We start from the raw sequence: 23,159 nt of genomic DNA, 5'->3' as shown, positions 1-23,159 counted from the left end.
CTACATCCAAATCATTTAGAAAAATCACAAATAGAAGAGGACCCAGAACAGATCCTTGTGGTACGCCACTCGTAACTGAGCACCATGTTGAATATTTTCCCTCCACTACCACCCTTTTGTCTTCTAGGGGTCAGCCAATTCTGAATCCAATCTGCCACATTTCCCCCTATCCCATGCCTCCTTAATTTCTGCAATAGCCTACAGTGGGGAACCTTATCAAACGACTCACTTAAATCCATGTATACCTGATCCACTGCTGTACCGTCATCCACGTGTTTGGTCACCTCTTCAAAGAATTCAGTATGTGAGGCCTGATCTATCTGTCACAAATCCATGCTGACTATCACGAATCAAACTGTGGCTTTCCAAGTGATCATAAACCCTATCTATCAGAACCCTTTCTAATAATTTGCCCACCACAGATGTAAACTACCTGGCCTGTAATTTCCAGGGTTTCTGGATGTGAGTTTGCTCGCTGAGCTGGAAGGTTAGTTTTCAGACGTTTCGTCACCATTCTAGGTAGCATCATCAGTGAGCTTCCGATGAAGTGCTGGTGTTATGTCCTGCTTTCTAGTTATCTGTTTAAGTTTCCTTGGGTTGGTGATGTCATTTCCTGTGTTGGTGGTGTCATTTCCTGTTCTTTTTCTCAGAGGGTGGTAGATTGGCTCCAAATCAATGTGCTTATGCTAATGAACTTAAAAGACCCTATACAGACAACAAGCAAAACAAACGTCATCCACGAAATACCTTGCAAGAACTGTGACAAACACTACATTGGACAAACAGGCACAAAGCTAGCCACCAGGATACATGAACATCAACTAGCCACAAAATGACATGATCCACTATCACTAGTATCCCTACATACAGATGAGGAAGGACACCACTTTGATTGGGACAACACATCCATCCTAGGACAAGCCAAACAGAGACACGCACGAGAATTCCTAGAAGCATGGCATTCCAACCGGAACTCCATTAACAAACACATTGATTTGGAGCCAATGCGTTTGTTAATGGAGTTCCGGTTGGAATGCCATGCTTCTAGGAATTCTCGTGCGTGTCTCTGTTTGGCTTGTCCTAGGATGGATGTGTTGTCCCAATCAAAGTGGTGTCCTTCCTCATCTGTATGTAGGGATACTAGTGATAGTGGATCATGTCATTTTGTGGCTAGTTGATGTTCATGTATCCTGGTGGCTAGCTTTGTGCCTGTTTGTCCAATGTAGTGTTTGTCACAGTTCTTGCAAGGTATTTCGTAGATGACGTTTGTTTTGCTTGTTGTCTGTATAGGTCTTTTAAGTTCATTGATTTGGAGCCAATGTGCTTATGCTAATCTACCACCCTCTGAGAAAAAGAACAGGAAATGACATCACAAAGCAGGAAATGACATCACCAACCCAAGGAAACCTAAACAGATAAATAGAAAGCAGGACATAACATCAGCACTTCATCGGAAGCTCACTGATGATGCTACCTAGAATGGTGATGAAACGTCTGAAAACTAACCTTCCAGCTCAGCGAGCAAACTCACATCCAGAAACTCAACCTGAGCTACAAATCTTCTCAAAACTCGCTATTTCCAGGGTTATCCCTATTCCCTTTTTTTGAACAAAGGAATGACGTTTGCCCTCTCCAATCTTCCAGCATTATATCTGTGGACAATGAGAACGAAAAGATCATGACCAAATGCCCTGCGATCTCTTCCCTCGCTTCCTGTAGAATCCTTGGATAAATCCCATCAGGCCCAGGGGACTTATCTATCTTGAAGTTACTCAAAATTCCTAGTACATCTTCCTTACTAACATCGACCTCCTCTAGCCTACTGGCCTGTTTCACATGTTCCTCCTCTACAACTAGGTCCCTCTCAGTTGTGAATACCGAAGAATGGTATTCATTATGGACCTCTCCTATCTATCTCATTAGGCTCCGTGCACAAATTCCCTTTACGACCCTTGATCGGCTGTACCTTTTTCTCTGGTTATTCTCTTATTCCTCACGTACACGTAAAAAGCTTTGGAGTTTTCCTTGGTCCTATCTGCCAAGGTTTTCTCCTGCCCTCTTACAGCTGTCCTAAGTTCTTGCTTCATCTCCTTCCTGGATAACTTAACTTGTATTCCTCTCGAGCCTTTTCTGTCCCTTGTTTCCTGAACCTTATATAAGCATCATTCTTCCTCTTAACCAGTCGTTTGACCACTCTTGACAACCAAGGCTCCCTCACTCGACTGCATCTTCTTTGCCTGCTCGGGACAAAAATATCAAGCACACGCAGTATGCATTCCTTAAACAATCTCCACATTTCAATAGTGCTCTTCCCTGACAGCATCTGTTCCCATTTTATGTTACCCAGTTCTTGCCTAACAGAATTGTACTTACCCTTGCTCCAGTTATAAACCTTGTGCTGCTGTATGTACCTAACCTTTTCCATGACTATTGTAAAAGTAAAAAGTTATGATTGTTACTGCCAAAATGCTCTCCTATCAACAGGCCTAACACTTGGCCCAGTTCATTACCAAGCACCGAATCAAAAGTGGCCTCTCCTTGTGTTGGAAGACAAGAGTTTTATTGGATCACAACTCGATCACACTCTTCTGGCCAGAGAACAGACAGCTCAGTAACTGTCACAGGTCAAAGGAGTGCCACAAACAGAGTGGACAGGCAGTGCTGGGGATATATTGACACAGCAGCATAAACGGTCAATTTTATTTGCGAACTTTAAAACTTAGATTTACCTGAACTAAGAGCTGTTGACTAATCCTTTGGACTGCTTCAGATTGACGCTAGTGACTTAAGCCCTTTAAATGTAGCCCTTTCTTAATATTAGCCTAGGATTCAAAGATAAAATGTGTGAATGATGCATGCCATTGCTGATGTGCAGGTGGACCAGCAACCTATTGTCTGGAGGTGATACCCTATGAATTGCGAATCACACAAATGAAGGCACATTTAAGCTGCTGTGCTGTTTAGTTTTGTAGTAATGACATTATACTCTTTGCTTGTGGAAAGTGTGTTGAGTTAAGTGACTGCATTTTCACGTTAATTACCATAGAAAGTTAAACTCATTGGTGAAAATTATTAATTGATAACTGGCAATAATTCTCTGTGGAATACAGTCAAATGCAGAATCCCATTCCTTTACGTGTTGAATTGTTGGACTAAAATATCAGATTTTAAGATTAATTTCCTTCATTTCATTTGTTTCTCTCCACCAAATCCATTGTTTCCCTTTTTCTGTTTTTTTTGTACTTGAATTGACATTGCATTTTTGCACTCTAGTTTGCCCTCTCTCTCATCCTTCTGTTAAAGAATGATTAACTTTAGATGTTGTGCGTACACCATTCAGGTCCGAACTGGAAGTCTAGTAGCTTGTAAATTGAGTCAGTTTGTATTTCTAATGGTCTACTGAAACTAGTGACCTCGTGAGCAGTTCATGTCTAGCCATATTTTGCTGCATTATGGTGTTACTATTTATTAGATCCAATTTGTGGCCCATTTGCTTTTGGTTACTGAAATAATGTGTAAATATATGGAAAATTTACTGTCTTCGGTAATCAAAATAGTTGAATGCATTATTTCAGTCAATGTGGTGCCAGCAGGTTGTTGACTATCAACACTGAAGTGTGAAATCAAAATTTTTTTATAATGTGACTTTTGTCTCATCTGGCAAGGTTTTGTTTTACAGTGGGATCCAATTAAGTTACTTTTCATCTTTTTATGACTTTGCTAGCTTTGAAATTTAAGTACATTTTATACATTGAGGAAGGTCAGTTTTGTTTTTAACTGGCAGGGGTGGGGGAGGGAAACAAATGTGGCGAGCTAAGAGTACGTAATAAATTGGAAGAAGCCAAAATTCAGAATGTAAAATGCGCTTACAGGTGAAGACCTTTTGACTTGAGCTGGATGTTAACCTATGAGTATACTAAGCAACATGAACGTCCACTCAAACTTGAATTGTCTTGTGATAATTGTTCAGTTTTGTTGGGTGAAAATTCTCTTTAATGTAGATGTGTAAGCTTGCCATTTTGAATAATTGCTTGGTCCATTGTTCTTTGACTCCCAGGTTCGGATTCAAAGTCATTCAACCTGAAGAAGTTGTATTCCTTGATGTTGAATGACTTTGGACAATCTCAGCTCAGACTCTAGCACTTCAATCCAAAACCATACTTTGTTTCACAGGAAATTAGTGCACCAGAAGATTTGTTAAATGTTTTTCTTTTGTCTGTCGACGTGGGTGACATTGGCAAGGCTACGTTTATTACCTGTCATTAATTATCCATGGAAGATAGCAAGGTTTATTGTTTGTGAAACAAAGCTTTTGTTTTAAAGAAAGCATAGAGAACCAACTGTGTTATATAGATCTTAGCTACACTGGAGACATTAATGAACTGGATGAGTTTTATTTTCACAATAATCTGCGGCTTTTGTGCAACCTTTGGGTGTTGGCTTATAAATGATTGAATTTCTTAATTCAGTTTTGGTGGAGCATATACATTCAACCTCTCAATCTAGTGTACTGCTTTATTTTGTTGTGTTCAGATGTATTGGTTAAATGTGTAAGCCTTTATTGTGGTCTCATTTTACAGTGTTGTGAAGAAGGTGGCCCGGTACATGGCTGATGTGTTGGAAGACAGTAGGGACAAAGTACAAGAGAACCTTTTAGCCAGCGGAGGTAAGAAGGGTGGGAAAAAGAGTTATTGTTGGTTGTTGTATTTAGTATTTGTTGGGGTGTTTCATAACAGGTGTTGAAACTGAATTCTGTCCGTGCTTCATACGTCGATGTTTGTTCTATTTGTAACTTAGACTGGTAAATTAGGTTTCTTGCCATTGTGATCAAGTTCTTTGAGCATTGCTCTAGTTTAAGTTTCAGAAAATTTAGAAATCTGAAACAAAAACACTTGCTTACAGATGACAGCCTGAACATCTATCTTTTTAAAAAATCAGGTCACGTGCCTGACATCCAGTAACAGACAAAAAAAGTCTCTTGGTTAAATGTTGGGAAAACTGAAGCCATTATCCTTTGGTCCAATTGAACTGCTTTCTTAAACCTTCCCTTTATTAGTCAGAATGGAGGATGTTCACGAATTGCTCAATGTTCAGCACCATTCACAGCTCAGATACTGAAGCAATCCATGTTCAAATGCAATAAGGTCTGGACAATATCCAGACTTGAGTTGACAATTGGTAAGTAATGTTTGCATCCAACAAATACCAGGCAATGATCATCTCCAATAAGAAACAACCTAACCACCGTCCCTTTGTCATTCAATATTGTTACCATCACTGAATTCCCCCATTATCAACGTACTGAGGGTTACCATTGATCAGAACTCAATTGGATTCACCACATGAACACACTGGCTACAAGAGCAAGACTGAGGCCTTGGAATACCGCAGTGAATAACTCACCTTCTGACTCCTCAAAACCTATCCACAGTTTAAAAGGCAAAAGTCAGGAGTGTGATGGAATACTCCTAACTTTCTGGATGGGCACAGCTTCAACAACAATCAAAGCTTGGCACCATCCAGGACAAAGCAGCCAGCTTGATTGACACCACATTCACAAGCATCAACTCAACTCCGTCCACTGTCGATTGCTCATTAGTACCAGTGTGTACCATCTACAGGATGCACTGCAGAAATTCACCAACGATCCTTAGACAAAACCTTCCAAACCCATGACCACTTCCTTCCAGAACGGCAGAAGATGCATGGGAATATCACCACCCTGTAAGTCCTCCTCCAAGTCACTCATCATCCTGATTTGGAAGTTATCCAGGTGTGCCGGGTTCCTCCCACAGTCCAAAGATGTGCAGGTTAGGTGGATTGGCCCATAATGTCAAGGGATGTTTAGGTTGGATGGGTTCGACATGGAAATGAGGAGATAGGAGAATGGGTCGGGGTGAGATGCTCTTCAGAGGTGTGGTGTGGACTTATTAGTGGGGTGGCTTGGTGGTTAGCACTGCCGCCTCTCGGCACCACGGACCTAGGTTCAATTCTATCCTCAGGCGACTGTCTGTGTGGAGTTTGTATGTTCTCCCCATGTCTGCGTGGGTTTCCTCTGGGTGTTCTGGTTTCCTCCCACAATCCAAAGATGTGCAGGCTAGGTGAATTGGCCGTGCTAAGTTGCCTGTTTAGGTGTGTGTAGATTAGGTGGGTTATAGGGGGATGGGTCTGGGGGATGCTCTGATGGTCGGTGTGGACTTGTTGGGCCGAAGGGCCTGTTTTCACGCTATAGGGATTCTATGATTCTATATCATTGGTACTCATGAGGACCATGACAACAGGATCCTCCTTATCCCATTGCACATTTCCCTCCAGCTCTGAGATGTCTTTAACACTGGCACTAGACAGGCATCACAGCCTTTAGATTCATGTTCTTGGCTGCTAAGAACAGCATCCTGTCTTCTACAACTTCTAGTTGTTTTTAATTCCTCTGTCTTGAATGGCCCTCTAGACCAGAGTGCTGTGGTCAATTTGTTCATTCTCCCTGCGGTCTTTGGTCTCATCCATGCAAGCTTCAAGTTTGTCAACCCTGTTAGATAAGTGTAAGGCTGAGGTTCCTTTGTTTCTACCGTGTGAAGCCCCATTCTACCTTCACTTGTAGTGATCCCCTTCTATCACTGACTAAGCCAGAAGTACTTAACCTACAGGATGTGACTGCCTTGAAGAACAATGTGTCCGGGTAACTTTTCTCCTCCTTGAATTTCTGCTTTCAAGACAAATGGTTTGCTCTAGGCCCCATGTACTACAGCTACAAAGTGTCATCTGCTGTGTATCTGTCATGTGCTTATTTAACTAATTAGAGTTCATGTTTATAAATGTCATCCATACCTTTGTAATCTCTAGACTTGATTATCTGAATGTACTCCTGGCTGACATGGATCTGCTCACTGAACTTGAGGCAGTCCAAAATTCTGCCTGTGACTTAAATGATACTGAATCCCATTCACTTATTGCACCCCCTCTTCTCTCTCTTCCCCCCCCCCCCCCCCCCCACTGCCACCCCATACTTGCTGACTTACGTTGGCTGCTGGTTTTTAAAAAAAGCCTCAATTTTTAAGTCGTCGTTGTTCTCAGATCACCTTAAACTTGGTCCCCTGTGTTTCTCTAATATCTAACCCCATTGCGATTAGATATTAGCACTGTTCTAAGTTTAGTCTTGTACATTCTTGATTGTAAATATTCTCTGAGGCTGTGCCTTCATCCAGATAGACCTGAACTCTAGAATTCTATTGTCGAAACCGCCCACCTCACTTACCTTCTCTAAGATATTTCTTAAAATTTGCTGCTTTGATCATGCTTTTGATTATCTGCCCTAATATCAGCTAATGTGGCTCATTGTCGTATTTTGTTTAACAATGTCTCTTGAAGTACCTTAGGAAGTTTTATTTTGTTAAAGTTGTCATACACCAAATCCTCTTTGTCTGAGGGTGATTAGAAGTAATGACCTCCCACAGGTAACAAAGCATGGCTACTGCTATAATGTACACCTCCTGGTAACCGTGAAGGACCGTGCAATTGGATTGGTTGAGTTAATGGAAACGAACTTCTGTTTGGGGCGAGTATGTATCCATCGTTAACAAACCTGCGGATTACAAGAAGCTGTTACTGAAGAAAAATTTGCTGTATTTCAAACACAGCCTACAAGAATAATTATCTTTGTGCTGATACTAAAACTTCAATTTTTGTTTAGCAAATTGTGATGTACAAGATTAAAACATACCGTTATGTAATTTATGGATCTCCAGCTTTTAATATCCTGACATAAATTTGCTTACTTCAAAGTAAATCGGTCAGTTTAATTTCAGTGATGGGGAAGCTTCCAGAAACAATTATTGGGCATGAAGATAATAGCCACAAAGAAAAAGGTGGATTGATTTGGAAAAGTCAGTATGAATTTCTAAAGGGAAAATGTTTCTTGAATAACTTTCTGGCATTTTTTGAAGAGCAAACAAGCTAGATGAGGATACCACCATTGATGTGGTGTACATGGATTCCCAGAAGGTGTTTCACAAAGTGTGCCTCACAGATTTATGAAGGAAGTTTTATAGGTCATGGTGTAAGAGAGACAGTAGCAGTGTGGATACAAAATTAGCTCAGTAATAGGAAACAGAGTAATGTTCAATAATAGGTAATGTTTGGGTTTGAGGAAGCTTTGTAGTGGAATTTCTCCTGGAATTGGTATTGGGACCCTTGCTTTTTGTGATATAGATTTAAAGGTTTAGATCTTGGTCTGCAGAGGACAGTTTCCAAGTTTGCAAATGGCACAAAATTTGGCAGAATTTCCTCCTGAGAGGAGGACAGTGGAATTCAAAAAACGGCATTGACAAGTTGGAGGAGTAAGCAGAAGGGTGGCAAATGCTTGATGCAGAGGAGTATGGAGTGTTGTACTTTGGTATGAAGAACATTGAAAGACAATAGACAATAGGGGTTCAATACAACTCTAAATGGGGTGCAGCAGAGGAATTGAATACATATGTGCACAGATCATTGAAGGTGGTAGGACCGAAGTGGAGAGAGCTCTGAGTAAAGCATACAGTTCTTTGGCTTAATTACAAGGGGAATAGAGTACAAGAGCAAATAGGTGATGTTGAACATTTATAAGATACCTGTTTTATCTTAGCCGGACTATTGGATGCAATTGTGGGCACCACATTATAGAAAAGACGTGGAGTGTGTGCAGAAACAATTTACAAGAATGGTTCCAGGAATTAGAAACTTCAGTTATGAGGATAGATTGAAGAAATTAGGGGATTTTTCTCCTTGGAGAGGAGGTCGCTGAGAGGAGATTTGATAGAGGTTTTCAAAATCATGGACTGGCGAATGAAGTAGTAAGGAGTGAGAAAAGGAATAGGAGTGAGAGGGCATAGATTTACTGTGATGTGCGAAAGGAGCAAGAGTGATGCAAGATGAAACTTGTTTACTGAGTGGAATCTGGAATGCGCTTCTTTGAAGTGTGAAGAAGGCAGGTTTACTTGAAGAATTCAAGAGGGCATTGGATAATTATTTGAGTAGAAATAGTGTGCAAAGGTGAGAGGAAAGAATACAGATTCATACCAGATAACAATGTTCATTTGAAGAGCCAGTACAGAGGGGCTGAGTAGCCACATACTGTGCTGTCTCAATTCTGTGATTCTGAGAAAATGGCTATAATTTGATTAAATGCTCAAAATTTATCAACTCCTCTCCAATTATATCTGCTCTTTTTTTAATCTATGATGTTCTGGACTTTTGAATTTGTTTGAGATAACTATTTATATATTGCAATTATAGCCTTTACTTACAGCCTTTACTTGTTTTGAATTAATTTCTGAAGATTGTAATGCAGATTGTTGGAACCTGATTTACAATCTTTTTTTTTGTGTCCTTCTGTCCTTGATTCACTTATTTTTGCACTGTTCATAAATGATTACCTTCTGTGTTTGTTTCAAAATTGAAACCTTGATGTAGACAGAGCAGTTTTATTATTCGTAGCCTGTTTTTGTTTGACTTTGGTGCATGTAATAACTCCTGTTGCTAGCTATTGTTTTTATGGGAGAAAAATAAACTGCAGGTGTGTTTACTCTTTGTGGTTGGCCTGGATTCTGGTGGATGAGCAACACATATATTACTTTTTATGTCCCACATCAGGGATCTGCTTCTTTCGGTGTACTCATCTCAACTCCATAATTTGGAACCCAAGACCAGCTCCCCACATGTGTATATAATTTGCATATTCAAGCATGTTGAAATGCTGAGAGAATTGATATGCACTTGTGAAAATGTGTCTGGGGTTTAAAGCTAAGCTTGGACATTTTGTCATGTGCAATGTGTTTAATTATGTAAGTGAGGGATCAAAAGAGTTTGACCCTTCTTTCTTTTTAACTTTGCTAAATCAGTGCTTGATTAATCATGAACTGTCTCAGATCAGGGATTAATCCACCTCTGTGCTTTAAGATGCCCAGTGCTACCAGCTCTGTAATATGAACGTTTTTCAAGATGTCACTATTTATTTCCCAGTTTTCTCTAACTTCCATTTCCTTCTCCACAGTAAACACTGATGCAAAACACATGTTTAGTATCTCCCCGATCTCCTGCAATTCCACACATAAGCAGTCCTGCTGATCTTTTAAGGGACCCTATTCTCTCCCTAGTTACCCATTTTGTTCTTAATGTATTTGTAGAATCCCTTTGGATTCTCCTAAACTCTATTTGCCAAAGCTGTTTTGTGTCTTTTTTTTTGCCCTCCTGATTTCCCTCTTAAGTATATATACCCCTACTCTTTATATGCTTCTAGGGATTTACTCGATCTCTGTCTATACTTGTTGTATGCTTCCTTATTGTTCTTGACTGAAGCCTCAATTTCTCTAGTTATGCAGCATTTCCTACACCTTCCAGCCTTCACCCTAACAGTAACCATACTGTCTCTGGACATTCATAATTGCTATGGTATTCCAGTCCCATGTTCCCAACCAAATCCGAGTTCATCTGCTTTACCTCTTAGGCCTCTTGCATTAAACTGCATTTATTTCAATGCATCAGTCCTTACTTGTTCCTGCCTGCCCTACTGTTTGATTTGCTCCTTTTCCCAACTGCACCAGTCTCGGACTGATTGCTTTCCTCCCTATCTCCCTGGGTTTCCTCCCCCTTACTATTTTAAATCCTCCCAAGCAGTTCTAGTGAAACTCCGTGCTGCTTCCAATTAAGGTGCAATCTGTCATTCTTATAACAACTACCCCAGAAGAGGTTCCAATGATCCAAAAATGTGAATCCTTCTCCCCTGCACCATCTCCTCAGCCACGTATTCATCAGCTCGTTCTTCCTGTTCCAACCTTCATTGGCTCATGGCATGGGGAGTAATCCAGATGTAGTTACTTTTGAGGGCCTTCTTTTTAAATTCCTGCCAAAAACTTCCTCTATTCACTTCTCCAAACCTCATCCTTTTCTATTCCTATGCCGTTATGCCCAGTGTTTGCAATGACCTCCTGCTGGTCCCATCCTCTGAGACTATTCTACATCGTCTCTGAGATATCCTTGAATCTGGCTCAGGGAGGCAACGCACCATTCTGATGTCTTGCTGTCGGCTGCAGAAATGTCATCTGTGCCTCTGACTAGAGAGTCCCCTCTCACAATCGATTGCTTGAACCCCCCATTACATTAGAGCTAGTCTTGGTACCAGAAACCTGACTGTCAGTGCTGCATTGCCGTGAGACCCCATCACTCCTAACATTTTCCAAAACAGTGTACTTGTTTGAGGTAGGGATAGCCACAGGAGATTCCTGCACTATCTGCCTCCCTCTCCTACCTTGCCGAGAGATACCCCATCTACCTGACTATATGTGCTGTTTTTCTCTCTCTCTCTCTGCCATCCATCACACCCACTAGCTCCTGTGAATTCCTCATTGCTTCTAACTGCTGCTCCAAATGATCCCAGCGATCTGATGGGATGTGCATTCTGAACACACTTCCTGCAACATAATCATCAGTAACATGAAAACTGTCCCTAATCTCTCTCATCTGACAGGAAGAGCACATTACTCTCTACTAAAGGCCATTTTTGCACATTTACAATCTACAGACTCAGAAAATATCACAGTCTTGCTGCTCCAAAAACACTACTCCAGGCTATCTTATTGCCTATGTTTTATATTTTCAAAGTTTAATCAAGAGACATTTCTCAAAAATACATATTAACAAAAAAGAATCCACTCCTCTCGATATTTTAGATTTACAAATAAAAAGCCAGTAAGGTTACACTTTTAAACTAGCTATTTAGCTGCTCCCCTGCTGTGAGCAGGTTTTTCCAAGGTCAGCTGTGAATTTAGTATCAGAGATAATGGGAACTGCAGATGCTGGAGAATCCAAGACAACAAAATGTGAGTCTGGCTGAACACAGCAGGCCAAGCAGCACCTCAGGAGCACAAAAGCTGACGTTTCGGGCCTAGACCCTTCATCAGAGAGGGGGATGGGGTGAGGGTTCTGGAATAAATAGGGAGAGAGGGGGAGGCGGACCGAAGATGGGGAGAAAAGAAGATAGGTGGAGAGGAGAGTATAGGTGGGGAGGTAGGGAGGGGATAGGTCAGTCCAGGGAAGACGGACAGGTCAAGGAGGTGGGATGAGGTTAGTAGGTAGATGGGGGTGCGGCTTGGGGTGGGAGGAAGGGATGGGTGAGAGGAAGAACAGGTTAGGGAGGCGGAGACGGGTTGGACTGGTTTTGGGATGCTGTGGGTGGAGGGGAAGGGCTGGGCTGGTTGTGTGGTGCAGTGGGGGGAGGGGACGAACTGGGCTGGTTTAGGGATGCAGTTGGGGAAGGGGAGATTCCCCAACTGCATCCCTAAACCAGCCCAGTTCGTCCCCTCCCCCCCCACTGCACCACACAACCAGCCCAGCCCTTCCCCTCCACCCACAGCATCCCAAAACCAGTCCAACCCGTCTCCGCCTCCCTAACCTGTTCTTCCTCTCACCCATCCCTTCCTCCCACCCCAAGCCGCACCCCCATCTACCTACTAACCTCATCCCACCTCCTTGACCTGTCCGTCTTCCCTGGACTGACCTATCCCCTCCCTACCTCCCCACCTATACTCTCCTCTCCACCTATCTTCTTCCCATCTTCGGTCCGCCTCCCCCTCTCTCCCTATTTATTCCAGAACCCTCACCCCATCCCCCTCTCTGATGAAGGGTCTAGGCCCGAAACGTCAGCTTTTGTGCTCCTGAGGTGCTGCTTGGCCTGCTGTGTTCATCCAGCCTCACATTTTGTTGTCTCAGCTGTGAATTTGGCTGTTTGTTTATCTTTCTGTCAGGAACTCCAATGACCAGAGATACTTGAAACTAAACAGCGGAGCAGTCAGTTGTGCAGGTTCACGGCTGAGTTGGAGAGCTTTGCAGGTTTATTTCACTGTTTTGATTCACTTCTCACTGTGTGGTCACTGGCTTTGTCTCCCTTCCTCCTTTCTTGAAGTGCTGCTGTTTTGATCTTTTCTCCCAAAGTTCCAAAAGAATGCAGCAGTATATAAGAGTAATTACTGCTCTTAGCATTCAAGGAAATCAACTCTGACACTGAAAATACCTCAAATGGGAGCAGCGGTTCCAGCCACAAGTTTTCCTGTCCTCCTGGGACCTGATTAGGTTTACCGTAGAACTCTGTGGGAAGCTAGAGAAGTGAGTGCCGGGCCTCTTGCTGAGATATTTGTATCATTGATAGCCACAGATCAGGTCCTGGAAGACTAGAGGTTGGATAATGTGGTGCCACCATCAAAGAAAGGTGGCAAGGAAAATCCAGGGAAGTACAGACCAGTGAGCCTGACATTAGTGGTAGGCAAGATGTTGTAGTGAATCCTGAGAGGCAGGATTTACGTGTATTTGGAAAGGCAAGGATTAAGGATAGTCAACATGGCTTTATGCGTGGGGAAATCCTGTCTCATTGAGTTTTTTGAGGAAGTAACAAAGTGGATTGATGAAGGCAGATTGGTAGTCCTGATTTGTATAGAATTCAGTAAGGTGTTCATCAAGGTTCCTCATGGTGACTGGTTAGCAAGGTTAGATTACATGGAATACAGGGAGAATTGCCATTTGGATACCAATCTAGTTCCAAGGTAGAAGTCATGGTGGTGGAGGGTTGCTTTTCAGACTGGAGCCCTGTGACCAGCTACAAGGATTGGTACAAAGCGCCTTTTTGTCATTTTATATAAATGGTTTGGACATGATAGCATTCTTCTAATGTAGTGACTAGAAAGTACTGTAGCTAAAGTCTGGTGTTTACACAATTTTTGCATAACCTCCCTGCTCTTAACTCAAGGCCTCAATCGCTAAAGGAGAGTATTCCATGTGCTTTCTTGTCCATTCTGTTACCTATCCTACCTAATCTAGTTGTTTTACCATGTTGAATGTGATGCCACCATCTTCAATGTGAAGCAATTCCCGTTTCAGCATTCTGAAGGGACCATTCCTTCCACAATACCATGGTCTACTCCTCAATTACTTCAGACTCTTCTTATGAACATAGGATATGTAACACTTGCCATTTTACATCCTCTCCTCACAATGTAAGGCCCCAGATTGCCATCCAGCTGAAGCATTAGTTACGTACACTTTCAGACTAGTCTCATTTTAATTAGGGTGGCTAATTGCAGATTGGGTCTGCATTTTGCGGAACCCTTAGGTCATTCCACAAGGATGACCCTGAGTATCCTGTGGCCTGTCATTTTGATTCTCCACCTTGCTTTCATGTTAACAACTTTGTGCTTTGTCTGCTGCACTGTCCGTTGCACAGTTCTAGTGATGGTTAATGTAAGCTTGAGGAACAGCACTTTCTTTTGGATACTTTACACCCGTGTGCACTCAACATTTTCAGATGCTGATGATCATTTTGTTTCCTTTACTTGGCACTTTTTGGCCTTGCTGTTTGTATTTGCTTTCTGAGAGCTGTTTAAGGAATTTTTTTTGTTTCTTCTTTTTTGCCTCATTATTATTTCCTTTGGCTCGAAGATAACACTTTTTTTTTGCCTGACAATTTCTCCTGTCTTTCAACCATATCGCAAATCTTGCATTTTTTGCCCTTTCCCATCTACCCTGCACTCAACACATTACATCTCTCTAAATTTTATTAACCTGAAATGTTAACTTTGTTTATCTTCCACATATGTTGCCTGGGTATTTTCTGCTTTTGTATTGTTTGTTTAGTCAGTTTACTGACTATGTGATCCAATTTTGAGAACAGGTTAAAACTAGAGGTGTGAACAACAACAATATACTGTGACTTACTCTTGTGACTTTTAATATTATTTGATGCTTGTTAGAAACTACTGACCTAGGACATGTACCAGGCTATGTGCTTATTTTGATGTTAGTTGAATTGTGTTACATAGTATTTAGAATGTTCCTTTATATCTCATTCACGGTTTACAGATCCTTTGTATTTTTCTGTGCCAGTTTGATTCCATTTAGGAAGGTGTTGATGTGTTTTAGCACATTTCCTACTTAATGCAAGGTTCAAAATGACATGTCTGTTGCAAGGATATTGTAGTTAGATCCATTCACATCTTTGTTGTGGTGCATCTGGATACCAATGAGACTTAAGAGCCCTATTCTTTTTTCCCCCCGGGCAGCTGCTGGCAGCTAAACCATCCAAAATTGGGGATTGAACTTGAGGCTTCAGTCTGTGAGACTCATCTTGTTTTCAATAGTTCGTCACTGGTGATACATTAAATGATGGTTTTCATTGTCATTCTAGTTTCAAGAGCCAGTTGTAAACTTTCTCAGAATGAATTTAAACTTTAATTAAAGTAGAACAACTAAGTGTAAAATCTAATTTCCTGTTCTAGTTTCATGGTTGACTGTTCTAAGCCATGCATGGATAAGTTTGTACTTCTACACATTTTATGATTACTTAACGATGGATTTTCAGTCAGCAGTGAGGGATAGTATTTGTTGCTGACCTCAAGTTGCCCACAAATACCTAGCAACCTTTGTTAAGTTTTTTCCCATTCCTGGGTTTAAATCTGCCACCATGTTGAAATTTTTTGGCACGCAGCAGCAATGATGTGAGCAAATAGGCTAGCAGCTAATCATATTAAAGCTTTCAGATTCAGCAAACTAGAAAGACAAAATCATTTGTTTTGGCAGACAAAAATTAAATTTTTGGATTAAGATAAGACTAAAATAAAGTTGAAATCTTTTTTAAAAAAACAAGTTTAAAATTATGTGGAATCTTTTGTAATGTGGTGAAATTAGAAACTTGCCAAACATAAAATAAGCATTCTAGGGCCAGTGAGGAGGAGGATGAGCAATAATTGTGAAATTAATCCCCAGTTTAAAAAGCGAGATCTAACTTTTTTTCAGAGATAATGGGAACTGCAGTTGCTGGAGAATTCCAAGATAATAAAATGTGAGGCTGGATGAACACAGCAGGCCAAGCAGCATCTCAGGAGCACAAAAGCTGACATTCCTCTCTGATGAAGGGTCTAGGCCCGAAACGTCAGCTTTTGTGCTCCTGAGATGCTGCTTGGCCTGCTGTGTTCATCCAGCCTCACACTTTATTATCTAACTTTTTTTCAAATATTTTTACTGAGACTAACAGCGTAATAGTGGACATTCCTAATTCACAGACTTCCTATTGATTGCTAACTAGAGTTGCCTCAGCAGTCTAGGCTGTAGAAATGAGCAAAACATTTAAAAACATTGTCTGGTTTTCCATGTTTTGTGCTGTACTGATTCTAGATTTTGTATTGTTGACCCTGTTAGTCTGTGTAGGATCTTGCAACTTATTTATGCAGTGGTCACTAATCTTAGCTGACCTGTGTCAGCCATGCCTGAGTGAGTAGCATCTGACTTGTGACATCTCAGTTGTGTTAGAAGGTTCTGGATTCAAGTTTCGCTCTGGGATGTAACAAGCTAAAAGACAAGGCTGATTGTCCAGTCCTGAAGGAGTGCTTGGCTGTTGGAAATGTCACCTTTTGCATAAGAAATAAAATCAAAATGAATGGTCTGTTTCTGAGGTGAATGTAAAACATCCTGTAAGATTACTATGAAGACATACAGCAATGTTTTTCTTGATGTCCTAACCAATATTTATACGTGACTTAAATCTCAGAAATGGGTTATCTAGTCTTTATCATAATGCTGTTTCTGGGAACTTGCTAAGTGCAAATTGGATGTCCCATTTCCTACATTACCACAGTAATTTCAGTTTCACTGTAGATCATGACTGTGACATTCAGTGGCTGTGAAAGCACATATAAATACAGTGCTAATGGGAACTGCAAATGCTGGAGAATCCAAGATAATAAAGTGTGAAGCTGGATGAACACAGCAGGCCAAGCAGCATCTCAGGAGCACAAAAGCTTGTGCTCCTGAGATGCTGCTTGGCCTGCTGTGTTCATCCAGCTTCACACTTTTTATTATCTTAAGTACAGTGCTTTTGTTTTTGAAATGTGTTCTAATGTGTTTGGTCTTGTCAGTTGTGATTTATTAGAAGCGTCTGAGACTCTGTTTCAGATGGTTGCTGACTTTAGTCCCATTCCTAAAATGTGATCATATCATTTAAACTGGCACTCCATAGCAATACTGAAGGAATGCTTGGATGCCAAACCTGCAGACCTTCAGCTGAGATTTTAACACGAGCCCTTATCTGTCATTTCAGTTAAAAACAAGCTTGCATTGGTATAGCCCCATACATGACCTCAGGACAGATGCTTTACAGCAATTGTATATGTTTGAAGTGTGGTTACAGTTCTAAGAAAGTTAGAAAAAGAGCAAGGCATTCTCCTCTCAACGAAATCATTAAAGAAATTAGTTTATTGATCAGAATTGCTGCCTGTGTAATCATGAATGCCTATTGGCTTTCCTTTATTGCAATAGCAACAATGCTTCAAACTTTTTTTCATTGATTATAAAAGGATTTGTGATATCCTGAGATAGATGGTGATAATCCAAATCTTTTGCATTGTGTGCATTTAATATTTTACTGCATTTAGTCAGTCATGTTTCTTGTAAAATAGAGTTTGTGAAACTGAGTGGGAAAGAATTCATTTTTAAGAGCAAATAATCTTCCTGATATTATTTTTGATTTTAAATAATCTTGATTTGCAAAAATAAAGCCAAACGTATTTTTAAATGAATGGATGTCTTGCCTACTTCATGCTTACGTTAACATTGTGTGAAGTGCTGTCTGTGCACAAAATATTTCAGATGTGAAATTTATTGAAGTTTTTTTAGCCTTTGTGGATTTGAATTGTTATAATGCAGGGATTGCACACATTGAATTATTTACTACTGTTAATGTTGGCTAATTTGTTTTTTCTTAACTATTGCTTTTTTTGTGGAACAAAACTTGAAAATTGTCATTTTTTATATTTTTAAAACAAAAGTTCTTTTTTTCAGTTGACTTGGTGACCTATATCACAAGATTTCAATGGGACATGGCAAAGTATCCAATCAAACAGTCTCTGAAGAACATTTCAGAAATCATTACTAAGGTTGGTGTTGTTTTGCTGTTTTGAACTTAATGTGGCTTTAGCACAAACTCTGCATCATTCCAAGCTCCTAGCAATATTGCACGTAAATGCCAAAGATACTTCAAAAAGTTTTGAAATTTCTAGTTTTGTAATTGGTATACTCTCACTGGATGCTTGTGGGAAGAACTTAACACTAATAATTCAGATTTTACTCTTGTTGCTAAGGCATTGTCTTGTGTAGCCGAGTTATATGTATAACTTTAATGTCAATGATTCTGAGCAGGTGTAATTTACTGTATTTTGCTGGGGTTAATTGCAGGGGTTTGTAGTGATACTCGGGAAAATGAAATTGACAAGTTTGTGTTTTATATACTATTAGCTTTTTGATTACTTGAAATTGCAATTTAGTTTGGTAAGAATAGAGCTTTTATTCTGCAAATGTTTCCTAGATGTTTTATTAGCATTAGCTCATGTTGATTCTGTTGTGATTTTCTTAGAAACGCTGAGTGCCAATGTCATGGTGATAACCAGGGGTTCTTAACCTGGGGTTCTGTTCATGGAAGCTTTTTGGGGCTCTTTGGAATAATGTGGAAATGCACCCTGAGTGGCTAGGGCTCCGTGGTACAAGTAAATGCATGATTGACAACAGGAGCAGGGTCTGGTTGCTACATATGCACCTGGGGAGAGAGATTAGCAGTTAGCAAGTCTGGATGCTGGGTAAGTTCATGCCTTTTCAAGAGAGGAGAATACTTGAAAAGATATTTGCACATTACATCCTTAACTTAAGGGCACCAAATGACAAGATTACCCTGGTCGTGTCTTTCTACATGTAGTATTTGTATATAACGAGTAACGTTTAATGTTTTTATCTCATGATACGTGTCTGTGATTACTTAATGACAGATGTGCTCCAGTGCAGAAGGAGGCCATTCAGCCCATTATGTCTGCATTGGCACTTCAATTGAGCATCCACACCTAATGCCATGAAGATTGGTTAGCTCGGTTAGCTAAACAGCTGGTGTGTGATGCATAGACACCAATAGGTTAGGTTCAATTCCCATACTGGCTGAAGTCAACATTGGGTGATGGGGGTCCCATCTTCTCAACCTTGCCCCTTGTCTGAGGTGTGGTGAATATCAGATTAAACTCACCAGCAGTCATTTCTGTCCAATGAGAGTGCAGCCCTATTCACCTCTGAGGCTTACTTGTACCTAATGCCAATCATAACTTCTGCATGCTTCAGTTGAACCTGCTTTCATCACATTTGTGACAGTGCATTCCATTCCCTAACTACTCAGTTTGGAACAAAAACCCTTTCCTCACTTCATATTCAGTACTTTTGGAAGTGACCTCAAATTTTGCCCTTGGTTTTTGTACTTCCAAATGCGAGAACAGCTTTTCCTTTTCTACTCGATCTAGCTCTGTCATGATCTTTGAAAATCTTTAACAGATCTCCTCTTAACCTTCTCTCCATGGAGAATAGCCAGAACCTGATCAGTCTCCATTTGAAAAAGTGTGCCTTAATCAAAAATGTTTGAGAATTGTTTGTAACAGTTAGGTATTGATGCTAAATTTTATGTCCCAGAAGAACATACCAGTGCCCTTTCTGTGCACTACTGGGAGTAACAGCCTTTGTGATTCAGCAGAGGATACAAAACGGTGAGGAGCTGGCAACATTTGAGTTTCTTTGCAATGCTCTTGTTCTTGATGGTATTGGATTCTTGAATTAATATGCTTTGTTAAAGAGTTAAGGTTGAGTTGCAGGTGTTATATCTTGTATTGCGTGGTCTGCTAAGTACATCAGGCTCTTCAGAATTTTTTTCAAGTTTTACTTATTTTTTTCCAAATCCTCTTGAATTGTGAATGCTCAGTACTGAATAGATGAACTTGTATGTTTGCTTGGGGCTAAATTTTAGATTATTTAAGTATTTAGAATGGATTGAAATCAAAACCTATAAAAGGGTGTCAAAATTAAAAGGGTACTACCTACATATTCTCACAAGACAATCCTTACAAACAATATTTCTGTGCGTTGCTTTGTAAGATTTTATTGATCCATTACATTATAAATGTAATTCAATGCTTCTGTAAAGTGCTTTGAGAAACTCTCATGTTTTATGGTTGCAGCCATGTTCATTGTGGAAGGGATTTTGTCTAAAAATGCTGTTAACAATGAATCCATTACATACACTGAAACATGTTTTGTTCCCATGAATTCATATGTTCATTTTATACAAAAAATTTTTTGGGTTAAAAGGGAATCTGCACAATTTCACACCTATGCTTTTATTATTTTATTCACTATTGGGATGTCGGTGTTGCTGGCTAGGCCAGCATTTATTGCCCATCCTTAGCTGTCCTTCAGAGAATGGTGGTGAGCTACCTGCTTGAGCTGCTGTAGGTATCAAATGCAATAGCTGAGTTCTACAGTGGTTTTGTATCAATCAATTTGGTCTTTCTTAGATGGCATTTGAATTTGTTGAAATACTAAGACCAGAAGAAATAGGGACAGGACTAGGCTGTTCAGCTCCTTGAGCCTTATGCGCCATTCAATAGGATCATGGCTGACCTGTCACTTCTCACATCTATTTTCCTGCTCTTTGTTTATAATCCTTTATTCCTGTACTGATCAAGAATCTACCCTTCTCAGCCTTCAATATGCACAAGGAGTTTCAAAGACACTCAATCCTCGAAGAAATTCCTCTTTTAATGTCTTAAGTTGCTCCCTTAATTTTGGATCTAAAGCCTCTGTCTTGGACTTTGCCATGAGGGGAAATACCTTGTCAATATTTACTCTGTCAAGTCCTTTAAGAATCATGTTTCAATGAGATCACCCTTCATTCTTCTAAATTCCAATGAACAGAATCCTAATCTCTTTAACTTGTGCTCGTAACAATCCCATCACACCAGGCATCATCTTCGTTAACCTTCTCTGAACTGCCTTATATGAAATATCCTTTCTTAAATAAAAGGATCAAAACTGCTTTCATGTGCCAAATACAGTCTCATGTATAGTTACAGTCAGACTTGCCCACTCTTACGCTGCAACCCCCCTTGAAATAAGGGCTAACAATCCATTAGCCTTCCTGATTACCTGCTACACCTATGTGTTAGCTTTGTGTTTTGTACACCAATCCTCCCAAGCACCTGTGTGTTGCAGACTTCTGCAGTTATTCTCCATTTAAATGCTACTGTTCTTTTGTTGTCCGTTCCAAAATGAACAACTTCACATTTTCCCACATTATACTCTATTTGCCAGCTTTTTACCATTTATTTATCAATTTCTCTCTGTAAACTATTTATTTTCCCCTGCAGCCAGAATTTCAATATATTTTTGTCATCTCTTCCTTTCCCCAAGTCATTAATATGTATTGTAAACAGCTGCAGTCTGAGCAGTGAACCCCGTGGAACCCCACAGATTGCCAACCTGAAAAAGAACCTCTTATTCCCACTTGTTATTTCTTGTCAATTAGCTAATTCTCTTTCTTTGTCAGTATACTACCTCCAGCATCATGAGCTGTCATCTTATGACTGAATGTTTTGCTGTGGTAGTTCATCACTTCTTCAGTCTGAATAGAGTTATATTTAATTAATGGGGTCTAATGTGTCATAAACTGTTTAAGAAGTTCTAAACATGAATGTCATTCCCAAACCCCAATGCTTCCATACTAGTCAGCTGACCAGTAATGCTGGTAAGAAATTTGATTGGAGGAGCAGGAAAGAGACCGTCTGAAAGGAGAAAACAGCTAGTTCACAGATTCTGACTTGTGAATGATTGTGACTTTGCTCAGATTTGATTTGCCTCTTGAGAAGGGGATGGTGTGGCCAAGATCTGAATTCTAGTAGTTAACACTCTGTCTCTCACTGTTCCAGATATCCCGGTGCTGAGTACACACACCATCCATTGAATTTGGCCCCGCTCCTTTTTGCTAGCATTAGGCAAGGAATTCTTTAATACCAAAAGACATAGACAAAGAAGTAGGATGTTCAGATAATTAATTCTGCTCTGCCATTCAATGTGATCATGGCTGACCCGATTATCCTCAACTCCATTTTCCTGCCTGTTCCCCATAAACCTTGATTCCCTTATGAGTGAACCTCCTCTGCCTCCAGTGCCAGTATATCTTTGCTTAGATAAGAGGACTGAACTGTTCACTGTCACTGCCGTCTGATTAGAGGCTTGCGTAGTTATAGCAAAAACTCCCTCCTTTTATACTTAATTCCCTTTGAAATAAACCAACATTCCATTTGTCTTCCCTATTACCCATTGAACTTGAGGCTAGCTTTTTGTGATTCATGGACAAGGGCACTCAAATCCATTTGTTCTGCAGTTTTCTGCAGTCTTCCTCCATTTAAATAATATTCAGCTACTCTTCCTCTCAGTGTTTAACCTCACATTTTCTCCCATTATGTTCCATCTGCTGGGACTTGATCAAGTGTACCCTTGAACTCTCTGAGAAGCTAGGGAAGTGATTGCTGGACTCCTTGCTGAAATATTTATATCATCGATAACCACAGTCGAGCTGCTGGAAGACCGGAGGTTGGCTAACGTGATGCCACTATTTATGAAAGGTGATAAGGAAAAGCCAGCGACCTGTAGACCAGTGAGCCTTATGTTGGTGGTGGGCAAGTTGTTGGAGGGAATTCTGACAGACAGGATTTACATGTATTTGAAAAGGCAAGGACTGATTAGGGAAAGTCAACATAGCTTTGTGCATGGGAAATTCTGTCTCACTAACTTGATTGAGTTGTTTGAAGAAGTAACAAAGAGGATTGGTAAAGGCAGGGCAGTAGATGTGATCTATATGGACTTCACCGAGGAGTTTCATGGTAGACTGGTCATGAAGTTTAGATCACACAAAATGAGACGGAGAGCTAGCTGTTTGGTACAGAACTGGCCCGAAGGTAGAAGACAGAGGATGCTGGTGGGGGATTGCTTTTCAGACTGTAGGCCCGTGACCAAGCAATATACCACAAAGCTAGTGCTGGATCCACTGCTTTTCATCATTTATGTTCACATCCAAATCATTGATATAAGAGGTATGGTTAGTAAGTTTGCAGATGACACCAAAATTGGAAGTGTAGTGGACAGCGAAGAAGGTTACCTTGAAGTACAATGGGATCAGATGGGCCAGTGGGCCAATGAGAGGCAGATAGAGTTTAATTTAGATAAATGAGGTACTGCAGTTTGGAAAGTTCATCAGGGCAGGATATATACACTTTAATGATAAG

The 23,159-nt window shown here is 40.5% G+C and overlaps 1 protein-coding gene across 2 annotated transcripts in view; it reads left to right on the top strand.

Moving 5' to 3' along the window:
• Nucleotides 1–23,159, top strand: part of atp6v1c1a (ATPase H+ transporting V1 subunit C1a) — a 113,570-nt gene that overhangs the window by 66,380 nt on the left and 24,031 nt on the right. For both annotated transcript variants that reach the window (XM_048529671.2, XM_048529670.2), the window contains 2 exons: nt 4,581–4,666; nt 17,854–17,948. In XM_048529671.2, coding sequence (XP_048385628.1) covers nt 4,581–4,666; nt 17,854–17,948 — 181 coding nt within the window. The remainder of the gene's footprint in view (nt 1–4,580; nt 4,667–17,853; nt 17,949–23,159) is intronic.

This window comes from Stegostoma tigrinum, chromosome 5, assembly GCF_030684315.1.
Source record: "Stegostoma tigrinum isolate sSteTig4 chromosome 5, sSteTig4.hap1, whole genome shotgun sequence".
NCBI lineage: Eukaryota > Metazoa > Chordata > Chondrichthyes > Orectolobiformes > Stegostomatidae > Stegostoma > Stegostoma tigrinum.
Note: the sequence above shows the minus strand (reverse complement) of the source record. Positions and strands in the feature narration are given on the sequence as shown.